This window comes from Tachyglossus aculeatus, chromosome 1 (genome assembly GCF_015852505.1).
Source record: "Tachyglossus aculeatus isolate mTacAcu1 chromosome 1, mTacAcu1.pri, whole genome shotgun sequence".
Classification (NCBI taxonomy): domain Eukaryota; kingdom Metazoa; phylum Chordata; class Mammalia; order Monotremata; family Tachyglossidae; genus Tachyglossus; species Tachyglossus aculeatus.
In genome coordinates this window covers 146,610,773-146,627,411 of record NC_052066.1, presented here as the reverse complement: position 1 = coordinate 146,627,411, position 16,639 = coordinate 146,610,773, and the positions used below count along the sequence as shown (strand labels likewise).

Below are 16,639 nucleotides of genomic sequence, written 5' to 3'. Positions count from 1 at the left end.
ATTGATTGATTGATCAATCAAGCACTGTATATATGTATATATGTTTGTACATATTTATTACTTTATTTATTTATTTTACTTGTACATATCTATTCTATTTATTTTATTTTGTTAATATGTTTGGTTTTGTTCTGTCTCCCCCTTTTAGACTGTGAGCCCACTGTTGGGTAGGGACCGTCTCTACATGTTGCCGACTTGTCCTTCCCAAGCGCTTAGTCCAGTGCTCTGCACACAGTAAGCGCTCAATAAATACGATTGATCGATTATTATTATTATAGTAAAGGCTGGACTGTGAGCCCACTGTTGGGTGGGGACCGTCTCTATATGTTGCCAACTTGTCCTTCCCAAGTGCTTAGTCCAGTGCTCTGCACACAGTAAGCACTCAATAAATACGATTGATTGATTGATCAATCAAGCGCTTATATATGTATATATGTTTGTACATATTTATTACTCTATTTATTTATTTATTTTACGTGTACATATCTATTCTATTTATTTTATTTTGTTAGTATGTTCGGTTTTGTTCTCTGTCTCCCCTTTTTAGACTGTGAGCCCACCGTTGGGTAGGGACCGTCTCTATATGTTGCCGACTTGTCCTTCCCAAGTGTTTAGTCCAGTGCTCTGCACACAGTAAGCGCTCAATAAATACAATTGATTGATTATTATTATTATTATCATAGTAAAGGCTGGACGGTGAGCCCACTGTTGGGTGGGGACCGTCTCTCTATGGTGCCACCTTGTCCTTTCCAAGCGCTTAGTCCAGTGCTCTGCACACAGTAAGCGCTCAATAAATACGATTGATTGATCGATCAAGCGCTGTATATATGTATATATGTTTGTACATATTTATTACTCTATTTATTTTACTTGTACCTATCTATTCTATTTATTTCATTTTGTTAGTACGTTCGGTTTTGTTCTCTGTCTCCCCCTTGTAGACTGTGAGCCCACTGTTGGGTAGGGACCGTCTCTCTATGTTGCCCACTTGTCCTTCCCAAGCGCTTAGCCCAGCGCTCTGCGCACAGTAAGCGCTCAATAAATACGATTGATTGATTGATTGATTGTACATATCTATTCTATTTTATTTTGTTAGTATGTTCGGTTTTGTTCTCTGTCTCCCCTTTGTAGACTGTGAGCCTACCGTTGAGTAGGGACCGTCTCTCTATGTTGCCCACTTGTCCTTCCCAAGCGCTTAGCCCAGCGCTCTGCACACAGTAAGCGCTCAATAAATACGATTGATTGATTGATTGATTGTACCTATCTAATTTATTTTATTTTGTTAGTACGTTCGGTTTTGTTCTCTGTCTCCTCCTTGTAGACTGTGAGCCCACCGTTGGGTAGGGACTGTCTATGTTGCCCACTTGTCCTTCCCAAGCGCTTAGCCCAGCGCTCTGCGCACAGTAAGCTTTCAATAAATACGATTGATTGATTGATTGATTATACCTATCTATTCTATTTATTTTATTTTGTTAGTGTGTTTGGTTTTGTTCTCTGTCTCCCCCTTTTAGACTGTGAGCCCACCGTGGGGTGGGGAGCGTCTCTCTATGTTGCCCAGTAAGCGCTCAATAAATACGACTGATCGATTGATCGATCGATCACGGGGCGCCCAAAGCTCGGCCAACCCCTTACGGCGGACGGTGCGCGTCAACCGAACCCGGCCAACGGAAGCTCCGGGGGCCGGCCCCCCCCGCCCCCCGCGCACACCCGTCCCCACTTTTCCGTCCCGCCCCCCCTCTGATGGACGGCGGCGGCGGGCCAATGGCGGGCCGGCCCTGTGTTCCAAAATCGGAGGCTGCCCAATGACAGCCCGGAGGGGGGGCGTGGCTTGTGTTTCCGGGCGCCCCATTGGGCGGTAATGTATCCCTCCCCGCCGCGGCCCCGCCCACCCGCCCGTCCCCGTTGGGGCCGCCCCGCCCCTCTCTCGGTGTCTCCGTCGGTGCTCGGGCTGTCGGTCGGTCGGTCGGTCTGTCGGTCCGTCTCTGGCCCCCGGAGGAGTCGGGGCCGCCGACATGGGAGCCAAAGTGGCGGCCGGATCCGCGCTGGGGGGTTGAGGCCGGTTCCCCCGCTCCCACTCCCGCCACGACCGGTCCTTTTCTTCCTCCTCCGGACCCCCCAACCGATGCCAGCCATGGTGGAGAAGGGCCCAGAGGTCTCCGGGAAGAGGCGAGGAGGGAGGAATCACCCGGCCTCCTCCTCCTCCACCGCCGCCGCCTCTTCGTCGTCCTCCTCCTCTTCATCCTCCTCGTCCTCCTCCTCCACCACCACCACCACCCCCCCCGCGGCGGCGGCGGCGGCGGCAGGGGCGTCCAATAATGGCTCCACTAAAAGTTTGGCCCCGGCCGCCGCGGCGCCCAATGGAAACAGCAGCAGCAACTCCTGGGAGGAAGGGAGTTCGGGGTCGTCGAGCGACGAGGAGCACGGTGGGGCCCTGCCTTTCCCTCCTCTCCTCCCCCCCTTCCTTCTCCAGCATTTGCTAAGCGCTTACTATGTGCTAAGCGCTGGGGAGGATACAGGCCGATCAGGGTGTCCCACGTGGGGCTCAGAGTCTTAATCCCCGTTTTATAGATGAGGGAACTGAGGCCCAGAGAAGTTAAGTGGTAATAATAATGATGATGGTGTTTGTTAAGCGCTTACTATGTGCTAAGCGCTGGGGAGGCTACAGGCCGATCAGGTTGTCCCACGTGGGGCTCAGAGTCTTAATCCCCGTTTTATAGATGAGGGAACTGAGGCCCAGAGAAGTGAAGTGATAATAATAATGATGATGGTGTTTGTTAAGCGCTTACTATGTGCTAAGCGCTGGGGAGGATACAGGCCGATCAGGGTGGCCCACGGGGGGCTCGCAGTCTCAACCCCCGTTTTACGGATGAGGGAACTGAGGCCCAGAGAAGTTAAGTGATAATAATAATGATGATGGTGTTTGTTAAGCGCTTACTATGTGCTAAGCGCTGGGGAGGATGCAGGCCGATCAGGGTGACCCACGGGGGGCTCGCAGTCTCAACCCCCGTTTTACGGATGAGGGAACTGAGGCCCAGAGAAGTGAAGTGATAATAATAATGATGATGGTGTTTGTTAAGCGCTTACTATGTGCCAAGCGCTGGGGAGGGTACAGGCTGATCAGGTTGTCCCACGTGGGGCTCAGAGTCTTACTCCCCATTTTATAGATGAGGGAACTGAGGCCCAGAGAAGTTAAGTGATAATAATAATGATGATGGTATTTGTTAAGCGCTTACTCTGTGCCAAGCACTGTTCTAAGCGCGGGGGAGGATACAGGCCGATCAGGTTGTCCCACGGGGGGCTCACAGTCTTAATCCCCGTTTTATCATCATCATCAATCGTATTTATTGAGCGCTTACTATGTGCAGAGCACTGTACTAAGCGTTTTACAGATGAGGGAGCTGAGGCCCAGAGAAGTTAAGTGATAATAATAATAATGATGGTATTTGTTAAGTGCTTACTATGTGCCAAGCACTGTTCTAAGCGCGGGGGAGGATACAGGCCGATCAGGTTGTCCCACGTGGGGCTCACAGTCTTAACCCCCGTTTTACAGATGAGGGAACTGAGGCCCAGAGAAGTTAAGTAATAATAATAATAATGATGGTATTTGTTAAGTGTTTACTACGTGCCGAGCACTGTTCTAAGCGCTGGGGAGGATACAGGCCGATCAGGTTGCCCCACGGGGGGCTCACAGTCTTAACCCCCGTTTTACAGATGAGGGAACTGAGGCCCAGAGAAGTTAAGTGACTTGCCCGAGATCACACAGCAGACGTGTGGCAGAGTCGGGATTCGAACCCATGGCCTCTGACTCCAAAGCCCGGGCTCTTTCCACTGAGCCACGCTGCTTCGTCCAACTCAGCCCCTGTCCCTTCTCCCTTCCCAGGAGGAGGAGGAATGAGAGTCGGACCCCAGTACCAAGCGATCGTCCCCGACTACGATCCCGGTGAGTTTGGGGGTGGGCGGTGAACACCCCTTTTCGTTTTCTGGGGGTGGGTCACTATTGGGTATTTTGGGGGGGGGGGGGGGGCCGTAGCCTCCAAACTCCCTCCTCCTAAAGGGGAGGGGGCAGGAGGAGCTTGAAGGCGTGGTAGCCTCGAACTGACCCTCTTAATAATAACTATAAAAACAACGACGAACTGGCCCTCTTAATAATAACTATAATAATAACAATAATGTTGGGATTTGTCCATTCATTCATTCAATCGTATTTATTGAGCGCTTACTGTGTGCAGAGCACTGTACTAAGCGCTTGGGAAGTACAAGTTGGCAACATATAGAGACGGTCCCTGCCCAGCAGTGGGCTCACAGTCCAGCCTTTACTATAATAATAATAATAATAATAATCAATCAATCATATGTATTGAGCGCTTACTGTGTGCAGAGCACTGCACTAAGCATTTGGGAAGTACAAGTCGGCAACACACAGATACGGTCCCTACCCAACAGTGGGCTCACAGTCTAGAATGGCATTTATTAAGCACTTACTATGTGCAAAGCACTGTTCTTAAGCACTGGGGAGGTTACAAGGTGATCAGGTTGTCCCATGGGGGGCTCACAGTCTTCATCCCCCTTTTACAGATGAGGTAACCGAGGCCCAGAGAAGTTAAATGACTTGCCCAAAGTCATACAGCTGACAAGTGGCGGAGCCGGGACTTGAACCCCTGACCTCTGACTCCAAAGCCTGTGCTCTTTCCACTGAGCCACACTGCTTCTTTATGTGCCAGGCACTGTCCTAAGCGCTGGGGGAGATACAAGATGATCAGGTTGTCCCACGTGGGGCTCCCAGTCTTCATCCCCATTTTACAGATGAGGTCACTGAGGCACAACAAAGCGACTTGCCCAAGGTCACACAGCTGGCAAGGGGCGGAGTTGGGATTCGAACCCAGTGCCTCGGACTCCCAAGCCCGGGCTCTTGCCACCAAGGCACCATTCGTGGGCCTTGTGGCTCCTTTCCTCCGAGGGTGAACTTCTGGGGGTCTCCCCACCCCCGGAAGTTCATTTTACTTGGAGATCTGGTGTAATTTTCAATTAAAAGAGAGTGGGGGGGTGGAGGAATCAAATCAACAACTTTCTTTTTTCGTGTGTTCACCCTGCTGTCCGCGGAAAGAACAGCAGGAGGAAGAAAACGTGTTCTGCAAACGTGCCTCCAGACTTGGGAGGAAAAAGAAAGGATCACCCTCCCCGAAATATAATAATAATAATGGCATTTATTAAGGCTTACGATGTGCTGTTCTAAACGCCGGGGAGGATACAAGGTGATCAGGTTGCCCCATGTGGGGCTCACAACCTTAAATCCTCATTTTGCAGATGAGGGAACTGAGGCACAGAGAAGAAGCTTGGTATTTTCGGGGGTGGGGAGGATGGACAGAAGGACAAGGATGCGTTGAAGGGGGGCAGAGGAGGCGACTCTGGTGGGCTTTCCATCTCACGCGGTTGGCTTCCCGGTCACGATGGCGAAGTGGGGGATCTGGCGAGGAGGAGGTGGGGGTAGCATCGTGAGAATGAAAGAAGACTGAAACCAGGTTTCCCTGGCCATGTCGAAATAGAAGATCCCGTCTCTTTTCAGCATTTAGGCCAGTCGAGCCCCGTTTCCAACCCACACCTTCATTTCCCCCTTTCCCCCTCGGCCTTCGAGGCTCTTACCTCCCCCGGATCGTGATGGGGTGAGTGGGATCGTCACGACACACACACGATCTCTCTGTATCCCCCAGTTAATAAAAGAAGTGTCGATGCTTTCCAGAGGGCGCTTTGCAGGCTTAAAAGCAAGAAAAAGCGTATAGAGCCAGGAGGGCTCGCATATGGCAGTTGGATTTTGTGGGACTTTGTAAATGTACGTGTTTTGGTGGGGGAAGGGGTGGGGAAGAACGAAAAGGGATAAAACCGTCACAAGTCAGATTTTGCAACGGAGTCATAGCTCAAATGAATTCGTCCAGAAGAGAAATTCGGTAGAACGGTCTCCAAACCACCCTTCTTTGTGAGAGCATGTAAAGTGGTAGAGGAACAAATTTTGCAGCCAAACAAAGGAATTCAGTCGTGTCCGTGTATGCAATAGGGCTTTAAAATAGGTTGGCTGTTCGAGTCCATCATGTTGAAAGTGACTTTAATTTCAAAAAATAGATGTGTTTCAACTCCTTGATGAAGCCTTGTCAGCCCACTGTTTCGAGGTCTTTACACTAGAGTTCCTTCTTTTGTTGATCACAAACTTATATGAATAATGAGAGTGGGAAAAGGTTATGCAACAAAATTTGGGAAAATTACACCGCAAGGGACACTCCTAGAGAAAGGTGTAACTCTCACCAGGATAGTGAAGGTGTTCAGCGCTCATTGTGGTGTTTGGAGTAGGAATAAATGGAGAGGTCCTTGTTTTCCTGTACACAATGGAGATGACATCTCAATTTCTTTTTCTAGTTTTTTTTTTTTAACTCCTCCTAGCCAACCTCAAATCTCTTTGAAAAGAAATTGATGTCTTTGAGGTTACATGATCTACATTTCGGCTCTCTTTAATCCCCTGTTAGCAGCAATAATAATTTTCTGGCATTGCCTGATTCTGATCCCCCTCCTCTTCCTTTTTTGGCAGTCACTTCTCATTTGCATGAGTGACAAGAGTAGGAATAGGAAGCAAGGGTTTTTTGGGTTTTTTTTTTTAAATCTTTTTCCTCCTCTTTGCTTGATTGGCTGCAAGGGGAGGCAAATTGTTTTTGGTAACAGTTGACCCTTTATTCGTTTTATAGGTCAAGCCCATCAGTCCAATGACACATGTGAAACATGGCTTGACACAAGTATTCCAAAATTTCTCTGTCAAGCTCTTCATTTTTAACAAGTTGCATTTCTCTTTTTACCTAGAACCCCCCCCCTCAGAACCATCCATTTGTTCATTCATTCAATCGTATTGAGTGCCAACTGTGTGCAGAACACTGTATTAAGTGCTTATAATAATAATGGTATTTGTTAGGCGCTTACTATATGCCAAGCACTTTTCTAAGCGCTGGGAAAGATACAACTACTGGGACCCAGCAGTTAAAACACCTCTGGAAAGGGGAAGGAGAAGATTATCTCCCTTTTTTGCTGTATTGTACTTTCCCAGCGCTTAGTACAGTGCTCTGCACACAGTAAGCGCTCAATAAATATAATTGAAAGAATGAATTAATGAATGAATACAAGTTTATCAGGTTGTCCCACATGGGGCTCACAGTCTTAATCCCCATTTTACAGATGAGGGAACTGAGGCATAGAAGTTAAGTGACTTGCCCAAAGTCACACATCTGACAAGTGGCGGAGCTGGGATTAGAACCCACGACCTCTGACTCCCAAGCCCGGGCTTTTTCCACTGAGCTACGCTGCTTCTCTAAAACCATGTGGTTGGGGTGCTCTAAAACCCCAGGAATATAATTTGCAAACCATACTTTTTAGACATGTAGGTACAGTGTTATTATCTGATTAAATTTACGGGTCTGTGTTTGGCCTGACCTATTTTAATATTTTAAAATCTCTGTGATAGTCTTTTGGTGAGAGCATATGTAGTATGGGAAATCGTCTACTGAACTATGTAACAGTTTATAAAGGAACATTAGCAAGCTCAGGTTTGCAATAAGAGAAGCATTTTAAAGAGTAAAACACTAAATGTTCTGGTAAGTGTTTCTAATTATTGATTTGGCATACTGTATTCTTAAGCAGTGTGGCAAGGAGTCAGCCAGGGAATCAGAGGACCTGGGTTCTAATCTTGGCTCTGCCACTTTCCTGCTGTGTGACCTTGGTCAAGTCATTTAAATTTCTCTGTGCCCCAGTTCCCTCAACTGCAGAGTGGGGGTTCAGTATTTATTTTCCCTTCCACTTAGACTGTAAGCCCCATGTGAGACAGGGAGGGTACCTGGCCCGATTAACTTGTATCTACCCCAGTGTTTAGAACAGTGCTTGACACACAGTAAGTGCTTAATAAGTATCATAAAAATGGTGGGGGAGACAGTGTCTGACCTGATTATTTTGTGCTCAGTACAGTGCTTGGCATATAGTAAGTGCTTAACAAATACCATCAAAATTATTATTAACCACAATTTCTGAATCCTGCATCTTGGTTTTTATTGCAAAAGTGGAGTTAAGACTATTTATGGTATTTATAATTCTCCAAGTGATGCTTTGGCAGTGTGAATTGAAAGCTTTTTTTTTTCCACTAAGTTGGTATTGGCTGTTAGCTATAGAACTTCTATTATGTAGAAAGTGTTTTTCTTCTGTATACAATTTTGCCTTACTGAGGGAGGGGGATGATCTTCTATTCACAGGGATTGCCACTATTCAGAATGTTACTTAGACACAATTTTTTTTATAGTCATTCCTTGACAGATTGAAAAGAGCTTCCATTGGACTAGCGATGAAAACAATAGTCAGCTTCTCTTTCAGGACTGATAGTTCAGTTTGTGTATTTTCTGGGCTGCTTCTTCTCATTTCTGCTGTTTCTTCTCTGTCCATTTCTTGTCCCTTGCTCCTCCATCAGAGGGTGGTACTTGGTTTAGCAAAGGAAGACTAGACTGTGAGCCCACTCTTCTAGACTGTGAGCCCACTGTTGGGTAGGGACCGTCTCTATATGTTGCAAACTTGTACTTCCCAAGCGCTTAGTACAGTGCTCTGCACACAGTAAGCGCTCAATAAATATGATTGAATGAATGAATGAAGTTAAACCTTGATAGAAGGTAGAAGAGGAAACTAATGACTAAAGCAAGGTTTTGGAGTCTCTGTGGTTTTCAGTTTTCCATGTGACCGCACATGTAGGTTTGTGATTAGATTGGAAATGTTAACGCCTTTGAGAGCCTAAATGGGCTGGTCTTCATCATTTTAAGACCCAGGCCAGCCCAAAGGGTGGCTATATTAAAAAAAAAATAATCAGAATTCGGGCACTTTAATGATCCATTTGTTGCAAATCAGATCTAGAAATGAAGTTAGGAAGAGTGTAGCCCTGGAAAGTTTAGCCCTGCTGTTTGTCCAGTGGAAAGAGTGTGCAAAGAGTGGGAATCCGGAAACGTAAATTCCACTCGGGGCTCCACAAGGATGGGGGTACTGGTTGGGGTTCTGCCAGCAGTCAGCAGGGAAGGTTCTTGAGCAATCCAGAAGGTGGGCAGGCCTAGCGGGAATCCTGGAAGATGACCAGCCAGTATGGGCGGTAATAGATGGCAGGGCTTTCAAGGCAGCTTCGATCAGTTCTCTGCTGTGGTCACTTTGGCCGTCACTGAGTCTTGTATTCATTCATTCAGTCATACTCATTGAGCACTTACTGTGGGCAGAGTACTGAACTAAGCACTTGGGAGAGCACACTATAATAATTAACAGACACGTTCGATGCCTACAACGAGCTCACACCTTTCTGTGCACTTTGCAGTGTGCTGTATTCCTGCACGCCTTCTTGCTCATTGCACACGGTGCCCACAGGGAACACAACTGGGGTAGACTAGAGAGTACAAGTTACACTGCCCAAACAATATTTAGCTCCTTTTTTTTTTAATGGTATTTGTTAAGTGTCTGCTGTGTGCCAGGCACTGTACAAAGCACAGGGTGGTGTGCGGGGTTGGGGGGGGGGCGGTGGAATACCAGCTATATTAGATTGGACACAGTCCGTGTCTCATGTGGGGCTCAAAATCTTAATCCCCGTTTTACAGATGAGGTAACTAAGGCACAGGGAAGTTGTGACCTGGCCAGGGTCACACAGCAGTTAAGTGGTGGAGGCAGGATTAGAACCTAGGTCCTCCGGCTCCCGGGCCCATGCTTTTTCCATTAGGCCACACAGCTTCTGAAAAAACAGCACAGGCTCTGGAGGCTCAGGTCTCAGGACTTGGGTGAGTCCATTGCTCTTATCAGGAGACTCCCATCTGGTACCGAGAAACAGACTCTCCACATTCTCATAAGAAACCTTGATCCCTTTCCCTTTTCTGGCCTTCCTAGGTCACCGTAAATCTCTCCTTAAAGAGATTTATTTATTTTTTAATGTATTTGTTAAGTGCTTATTCTGTGACAGCCACTGTTCTAAGTGCTGGGGTAGATATAAGCAAAATAGGTTGGACACAGTTCCTGTCCCACTTGGGGCTCACAATCTCAATCCCCACTTAACAGATGAGGGAACTGAGTCACAGAGAAGTTAAGTGACTTGTTCAAGGTCATCCAGCAGACAAGTGGCAGAGTTGGGATTAGAACCCACATCCTTGAGACTCCAAGGACTGTGCTGTATCCATTAGGCCATGCTGAAACTATGCAAAAATGTCCTCCAATATTACAAGGATGGCCCAGAGGGACCTTTTTATTATGAGAAAAACACAACTGCAGTTTCTGGTCATGAAATGATCATTGGATCTGGGGAGCACTTTTCTGTTTGAGTTCTTGCTATATTGAATAGGGTTTTTCTGCCTCCAGCTTTAATAAAACATTTTCACTTTCCTTTTTTTTTTGCCTTGGTAAACCATAATCTGCTTTAAAATGGGTATGTCTTTCATATATTGTTTTCTGCTTATAATGTTACTTGTTAAATTTGTTTTTGGCTTTTGATTTCCATGTTCAGAAAAAAATCCATCTTTTTCTGCAGTTTCTTTTCTTGCTGTCCAATTGAATAAGTACAGTGACTTGTATGGAAACAAGTTGAAGACTCTAGCTTACTGTATTAGGTCAGCTTGACTTGTATTCTCTATTAGCACACTGAAGGGTTTTTTTTCAAAAGATAATTAAATTACAGTTGTATCTGAAACATAGGAATTGCATCCGGAACTCCCTTATCTCATGAAATTGTTTTGAGGTCTTGTGAAAAACAGAACCTCAAAAATTGGCTGAATTATATGCAACATAAAGTTAAAATCGATTATGCATTTCAAAAGACTGATCTCCTTACTCTTGAGATTTGGGGAAAGTTAGTGGTGTAGTATGCAAAATATGCTTTTAAGTGCAAATAGATCTGGATTGGGTTCCTGGAAACCTGCTTTTTGTTCCTGGCTCCTGCTTGGCTGGGAACCTGGTCCCTTTTGGGGAAGTAACTGCTTGTGTTTCCTAGTCAGTAAAATGGGAATAATTTGAAGAGGTATAGGAAAAAGAACATTTTGGCCTATAGAAGGAAAATAAATATAACTGTCACGAGATGCTATATTTAACGGACTGAAGCTCTGTCCCATCCAAATTTCAGAAAGTGACATTTTTTCAGTTCCATCAACACTCCCCATACTTGAAGTCCTTGATTCAGTTCTTTCTTCTCACTACAGCAGTGTCTTCCTTTTTCCTGTTGTTGCCACCCAAAGATTACCCTCAGGTGAAGATGACTATATTCCTCTTAATGAGGTCAGGACTGGTTGAAAGAGAAAAAGCTGTTCCTTGGATGCGGTAGAGAAAGAGGAGGCGGAAATGGTGACAGGAGCAGTTGAGAGCTAAACAGGAATTTGTGGGGAAAAAGGCATAGAAAACGCTGCGTAGGCTGTCATTTCATTGCTTTAAAAAGTAGTGGCTAAAATGTGTTTTCCTCTAATGATGATTTCATGGGCAGATGACCACTATTAATAAAGCTCTTGGGGCCATCAAGCTTAAGGCCACTTGACCTAAGAAGGTCAATTGAGTCTTGGTTCTGCCTCTAGCTGAGAAGCTACATCTTGGGTTTCTGGTTCCCTATATCTTTTTCTTTGGTTTTTTTTTTTTTAACTACTCACCTACCCCCCAATTAGTGTTTTTTTTTTTAAGTAGGCATCAGGAGGGTGTGGTGAGTTTTTCCTCATAGGGATTCCTACCCCTCTGAGGTCTGGTTTTAAAAAAAATAGCGTCTGGCATGACACTCACTTGTTTCTCCCCTCACCCCTTACGCCCCCTCCCACCTTTCTGGAAATGGTGTGTGTGTGGGGGGGGTTTGTGTGTGTGTTTGCACGCGCGCGTGCATGTGCGTGCCAGCGAGCGCTCTGTTGTGTGCTGGCTTGGCTAATGTGAGGAGGATTAGGGAAAAAAGAAGATTGTCTTTTCTCTTCCCTTAAAATTCACTCTTTAATATTAAAATACTACCTAAAGTGTATTTTAAGGTTCCAGGAGGCATAGGAGGAAAATATTTTTTGTTTTCTTTTTTCCCCTCCTCAGTTCCAGGGAAATCCATAAAGGAAACAATTCAAAAGGGGTGTGCATGTGTGTTGTGGGGGGGAGCAAATAGAAGAGGAATGAACCACTTAAGCTTTCTGTGTCCTTTTCAAAAACTTTTAAAATCCCAATTTGTTATTATTTATTTCTGAAGACATAGAAGTGCCATCCTTTTACACTTAAAGTGGAAAAGGTCTATTTGACTTATGTTCTGCACAGCTCCCATATTGGGAAAAAGGAAGAGGTGCTGTCTCTTGATCATTGATAGTCTTTCTATGAGTCAGGGAAGGGACTTAAGCATACCCAGTTCCTTGATACTGAAGAAAGCATTAGACATTTCCCTTTCTTTATCAACACTAGTAAATATTCTAATATTGAATATGTTGAAGCGGAAGTCCAAGGGATTTTAAGCATTAGATCCCAGAGGTTTAGAATACACTATTTTGAGAACAAAAACAATGCTCAACTTCAGAATAAGGAACAGGGAGGGAGGTTGCTGAAAGCAAGTACCAAATTTATGGTTGGGAAATTATTTAAGATTGTATGATAGATGCGGAATGACATGCATGTTCTTAGCAAATGACAAGACAGGATGGGTTCGCTGTTTGGAAATGATCTTGTTCTGGAGCATCCCTGAGTCTGTCTATTGCTCCACCGAGAGAAGATTGAAAATTCTTGGTTGAAAGAGTAAAATTTACATTTCTGGTCATCGACTGACCTTATCGAAACTTCAGCTTTGGAAATAATCTTGTCAGGTGTCTCTGGGTGGCCTTCTCAATGCAGAAATTTGCTCTCGTGGTATCTGTCTCGAGGATGGATCAACAAAGAGGCACCTCAATACTCTCTGAGTTTTCCAGATGTGATTTGTACCACATGGTCCCTAGAAACCTTGGATTTGGGTCTTGGTCAATTGGAGTTAGAGGAAGTTGATTTCAAAGAGATGTTGTACTTTTGGGGTGAAGCCCGTTAGTGCAACTTGGGACAAGGTAACCAAGAGCATTTTCAGGGAATAAATAGGGTACAGCCAATTCTAGTATAACATGGGACTATATTTTTTTTTGCCAAAATGCATGGGAAGGAAAAGTCAATCAATCACATTCACCATTTCATTGCCCCTTGCAAGCCCACAGAACATATCTTCCATTCATTCATTCAATCATATTTATTGAGCGCTTAATGTGTGCAGAGCACTGTACTAAGCGCTTGGGAAGTACAAATTGGCAACACCATGGCACTGAGTCCAAACAACTGTGTGTTGTAGAATGAAACCTCCCTAATTCCTGTACAGTGTTCTAGCCAAAACATGTAGTGAAGGCATGAGTTAAGGCAGAATGTTGATGTGTACATATCTATAATTCTGTTTCTCTATTTTGATGTTATTGATGCCTGTCTACTTGTTTTGTTGTGTGTCTCCCCCTTCTAGACTGTGAGCCTTTTGTTGGGTAGGGATTGTCTCTTATCTGTTGCCGAATTGTACTTTCCAAGCGTTTAGTCCAGTGCTCTGCACACAGTAAGCGCTCAATAAATACAGTTGAATGAATGAATGAATGAACTGAATGCCTAGGAAGATTCCTGATTGGTTTTCTAGCCCAGTTACATCAGTCAGTCAGTAGCGTTTCTTGAGCGCTTACTCTGTGCAGAGCCCTGTGTTAAACACTTGGAAGAGCAAAATACACTGTTTGGTAGACACATTCCTTGCCTTCAAGGAGCGTAGGGCCTGCAATCAATGGATCGTACTTTTTGAGGCCTTACTGTGTGCAGAGCGCTCCCATATCTGTTCCAAATTTAGCTTTATCGGTATCTGGAGACCCCTGGTTGGCAAAAGCTGCTACATGCGTAGAGCCATCTGTGACTAACAAAAGTGAGTAAGTTCAGCTAAAAAAAAGTAGTGACTGACTCTTTGGAAGTTTGGTAACCTTGGGCCAGTCACTTCTCTTGGCCTCAGTCTCCTCATCTGTAAAATGGGGATTAAATGTTCTCTTTCCCCCGAAGGCTCTGAGCTTCTTGTAGGACTGGGTCTATGTCTGATCTGATTGTGCTAAGCCCTGGAGTGGATACAATACAGTGTTCGGCACATAGTCAGTGCTTAATGAGTATCATAGCTATAATTAGTAGTAGCAGTGTCCTCATATTAATTTCTGCAGTGTATGATCTTCCTCTTCAGGGAGTTAATTCTGCCTATGGCTTCTAGTTTGCCATGGATGACATAATAATGGTATTTATTAAGAATGTGCTGCCTGTTGGGGTAGGTATAGTCTTTAGAGGGAGGGAGAGAGAACTGGTATTTATGCCCATTTTACAGATGAGGAAACCGAGGTCGTGAAGTGCACAAGGTCATACGGCAGGCAAGTGGCAGAGCTGGAATTAATAATAATAATGTTAGTATTGGTTAAGCGCTTACTATGTGCCAAGCACTGTTTTAAGCACTGGGATAGATACAAGGTTATCAGGTTGTCCCACTTGGGGCTCACAGTCTTAATCCCCATTTTACAGATGAGGTCAATGAGGCACAGAGAAGTGAAGTGACTTGCCCAAAGTCACACAGCTGCCAAGTGGCAGAGCTGGGATTAGAACCCATGACCTCTGACTCCCAAGCCCGTGCTGTTTCCACTAAGCCACGCTTCTTCTTAGAATTGGAATTAGATCTGAATTAGAATCCACGTCTCTTAATTGCCAGTCCTGTGGTGTTTCCACCAGGCCAACCTGTTTGTGGTTTATGACATTGGCTTGACAAACCCATTAGCTCAGCAATTTTGCACTGTTTTCTGAAGTGGAAGTCTCAAGTGATCTTCTTTGGTAGTTAAAGATCAAGTCCTGCGTGCCCCCCCCCCAAAAAGGAGAGAATGAGACAGACTACCACCTTTAAATAGAAATTATCCTAGGATGCTGGTAATCCTGTTCATACTAAAGGAGATGTACTTTTGATCATATTGGACCTGGTCATGGAAGAGCAGAGCACCAAGGCATATCTTGGGACTTGAAAAGTTTCTATCGCATTTTGTCCAAGCATTTCTGTTCTGCTTTTGGAAGACCATCTGGCTGCCAAGAAGGACTTTACCAGATGGAGCTATGCCTTTAAAATCAGCCTTGTGGAGAATTTATCAGAATCCACAGGCCTGCCAAAATGTTTACCTACTGTCAGTCAGTCATATTTATTGAGCACTTACTTTGTGCAGAGCACTGTACTAAGCTCTTGGGAGAGTAGTACAATACAACAGTAAGCAGGCACATTCCCTGCCCGCAGCGAGCTTGCAGTCTAGAGGGAGATTTTAACCGTGCTTTTGGAAGAGGCAGTCCAGAATTAGAACAGTTATAGAGCCGAAGGGGGCAACTGCAGGTACATAGTGAGCGACCTTAGCAGCAAGGAGACTGGGGCCTGGACTCTCAGAATTGTGCCTAGGGATTAGGGTTGGCCTTACATGGAATCCCGGGACTACGATTCCTAGGAGACTCTAAGGACTTTACAGGACCCCACTCGGTTTCCCCAGGGGTAAAGAGAGGAAGGGGCTCTGAGGCAGAACCGACTCGGGTCTCATGTGCTAGTTAAGGTGCTGGGGCAGTTGACTACATGCTGGAATTCAAAGCTCCTCTCGGCCCAAGCCAGGCTGCTCAGTTTCACTGTAAAGGGGAATAGTAAAAAAGGTAGGGCGGTAACAGAAGAGAAGTACCGTGTCTTAGTGGATATAGAGCCTGGACTTGGAAGTCAGAACGACCTGGGTTCTAATCCCGGCTCCGCCACTTGCCTGCTATGTGATCTTGAACAAAGTCACTTCACTTCTCTGGGCCTGTTACCTCATCTGTAAAATGGGGATTAAGAATGTAAGCCCCATGTGGAACAGGGACTGTGTCCAACCTGATTAACTTGTACCTACCCCAGTTGCTTAGGACAGTGCTTGATTAGTAACCGCTTAACAAGTACCGTTATTATTCATTCATTCAATCGTATTTATTGAGCACTTACTGTGTGCAGAGTACTGTACTAGGCGCTTGGGAAGTACAAGTCAGCAACATATAGAGACGGTCCCTACCCAACAACGGGCTCACAGTCTAGAAGGGGGAGACAGACAACAAAACAAAACATGGAGACAGGTGTCAAAGTCGTCCGAACAAATAGAATTATAGCTATATGCACATCATTAACAAAATAAATAGAATAGTAAATATGTACAAGTAAAATAAATAGAGTAATAAATCTGTACAAATATGTACAAGTGCTGTGGGGAGGGGAAGGAGGTAGGGCCAGGGGGATGGGGAGGAGGAGAGGAAAAAGGGGGCTCAGTCTGGGAAGGCCTCTTGGAGGAGGTGAGCTTTCAGTAGGGCTTTGAAGGGAGGAAGGGAGCTAGCTTGGCGGATGTGTGGAGGGAGGGCATTCCAGGCCAGGGGGAGGACAAGGGCTGGGGGTCGACGGCGGGACAGGCGAGAACGAGGCCCAATGAGGAGCTGAGTGGTGGCAGAGGAGCGCAGGATGCGGGCTGGGCTGTTGAAGGAGAGAAGGGAGATGAGGTAGGAAGGGGCAAGGTGATGGACAGCCTTGAAGCTGAGAGTGAGGAGTTTTTGCTTGACTCAT

General features: G+C 45.6%; 1 protein-coding gene across 2 annotated transcripts in view; it reads left to right on the top strand.

The window, feature by feature from the left end:
• The first annotated feature begins 1,956 nt into the window (after positions 1–1,956).
• RCOR1 (REST corepressor 1) overlaps positions 1,957–16,639 on the top strand; it is a 142,785-nt gene continuing 128,102 nt past the window's right edge. For both annotated transcript variants that reach the window (XM_038742757.1, XM_038742715.1), the window contains exons 1-2: positions 1,957–2,423; positions 3,881–3,940. In XM_038742757.1, coding sequence (XP_038598685.1) covers positions 2,123–2,423; positions 3,881–3,940 — 361 coding nt within the window. In that variant the 5' untranslated portion in view covers positions 1,957–2,122. The remainder of the gene's footprint in view (positions 2,424–3,880; positions 3,941–16,639) is intronic.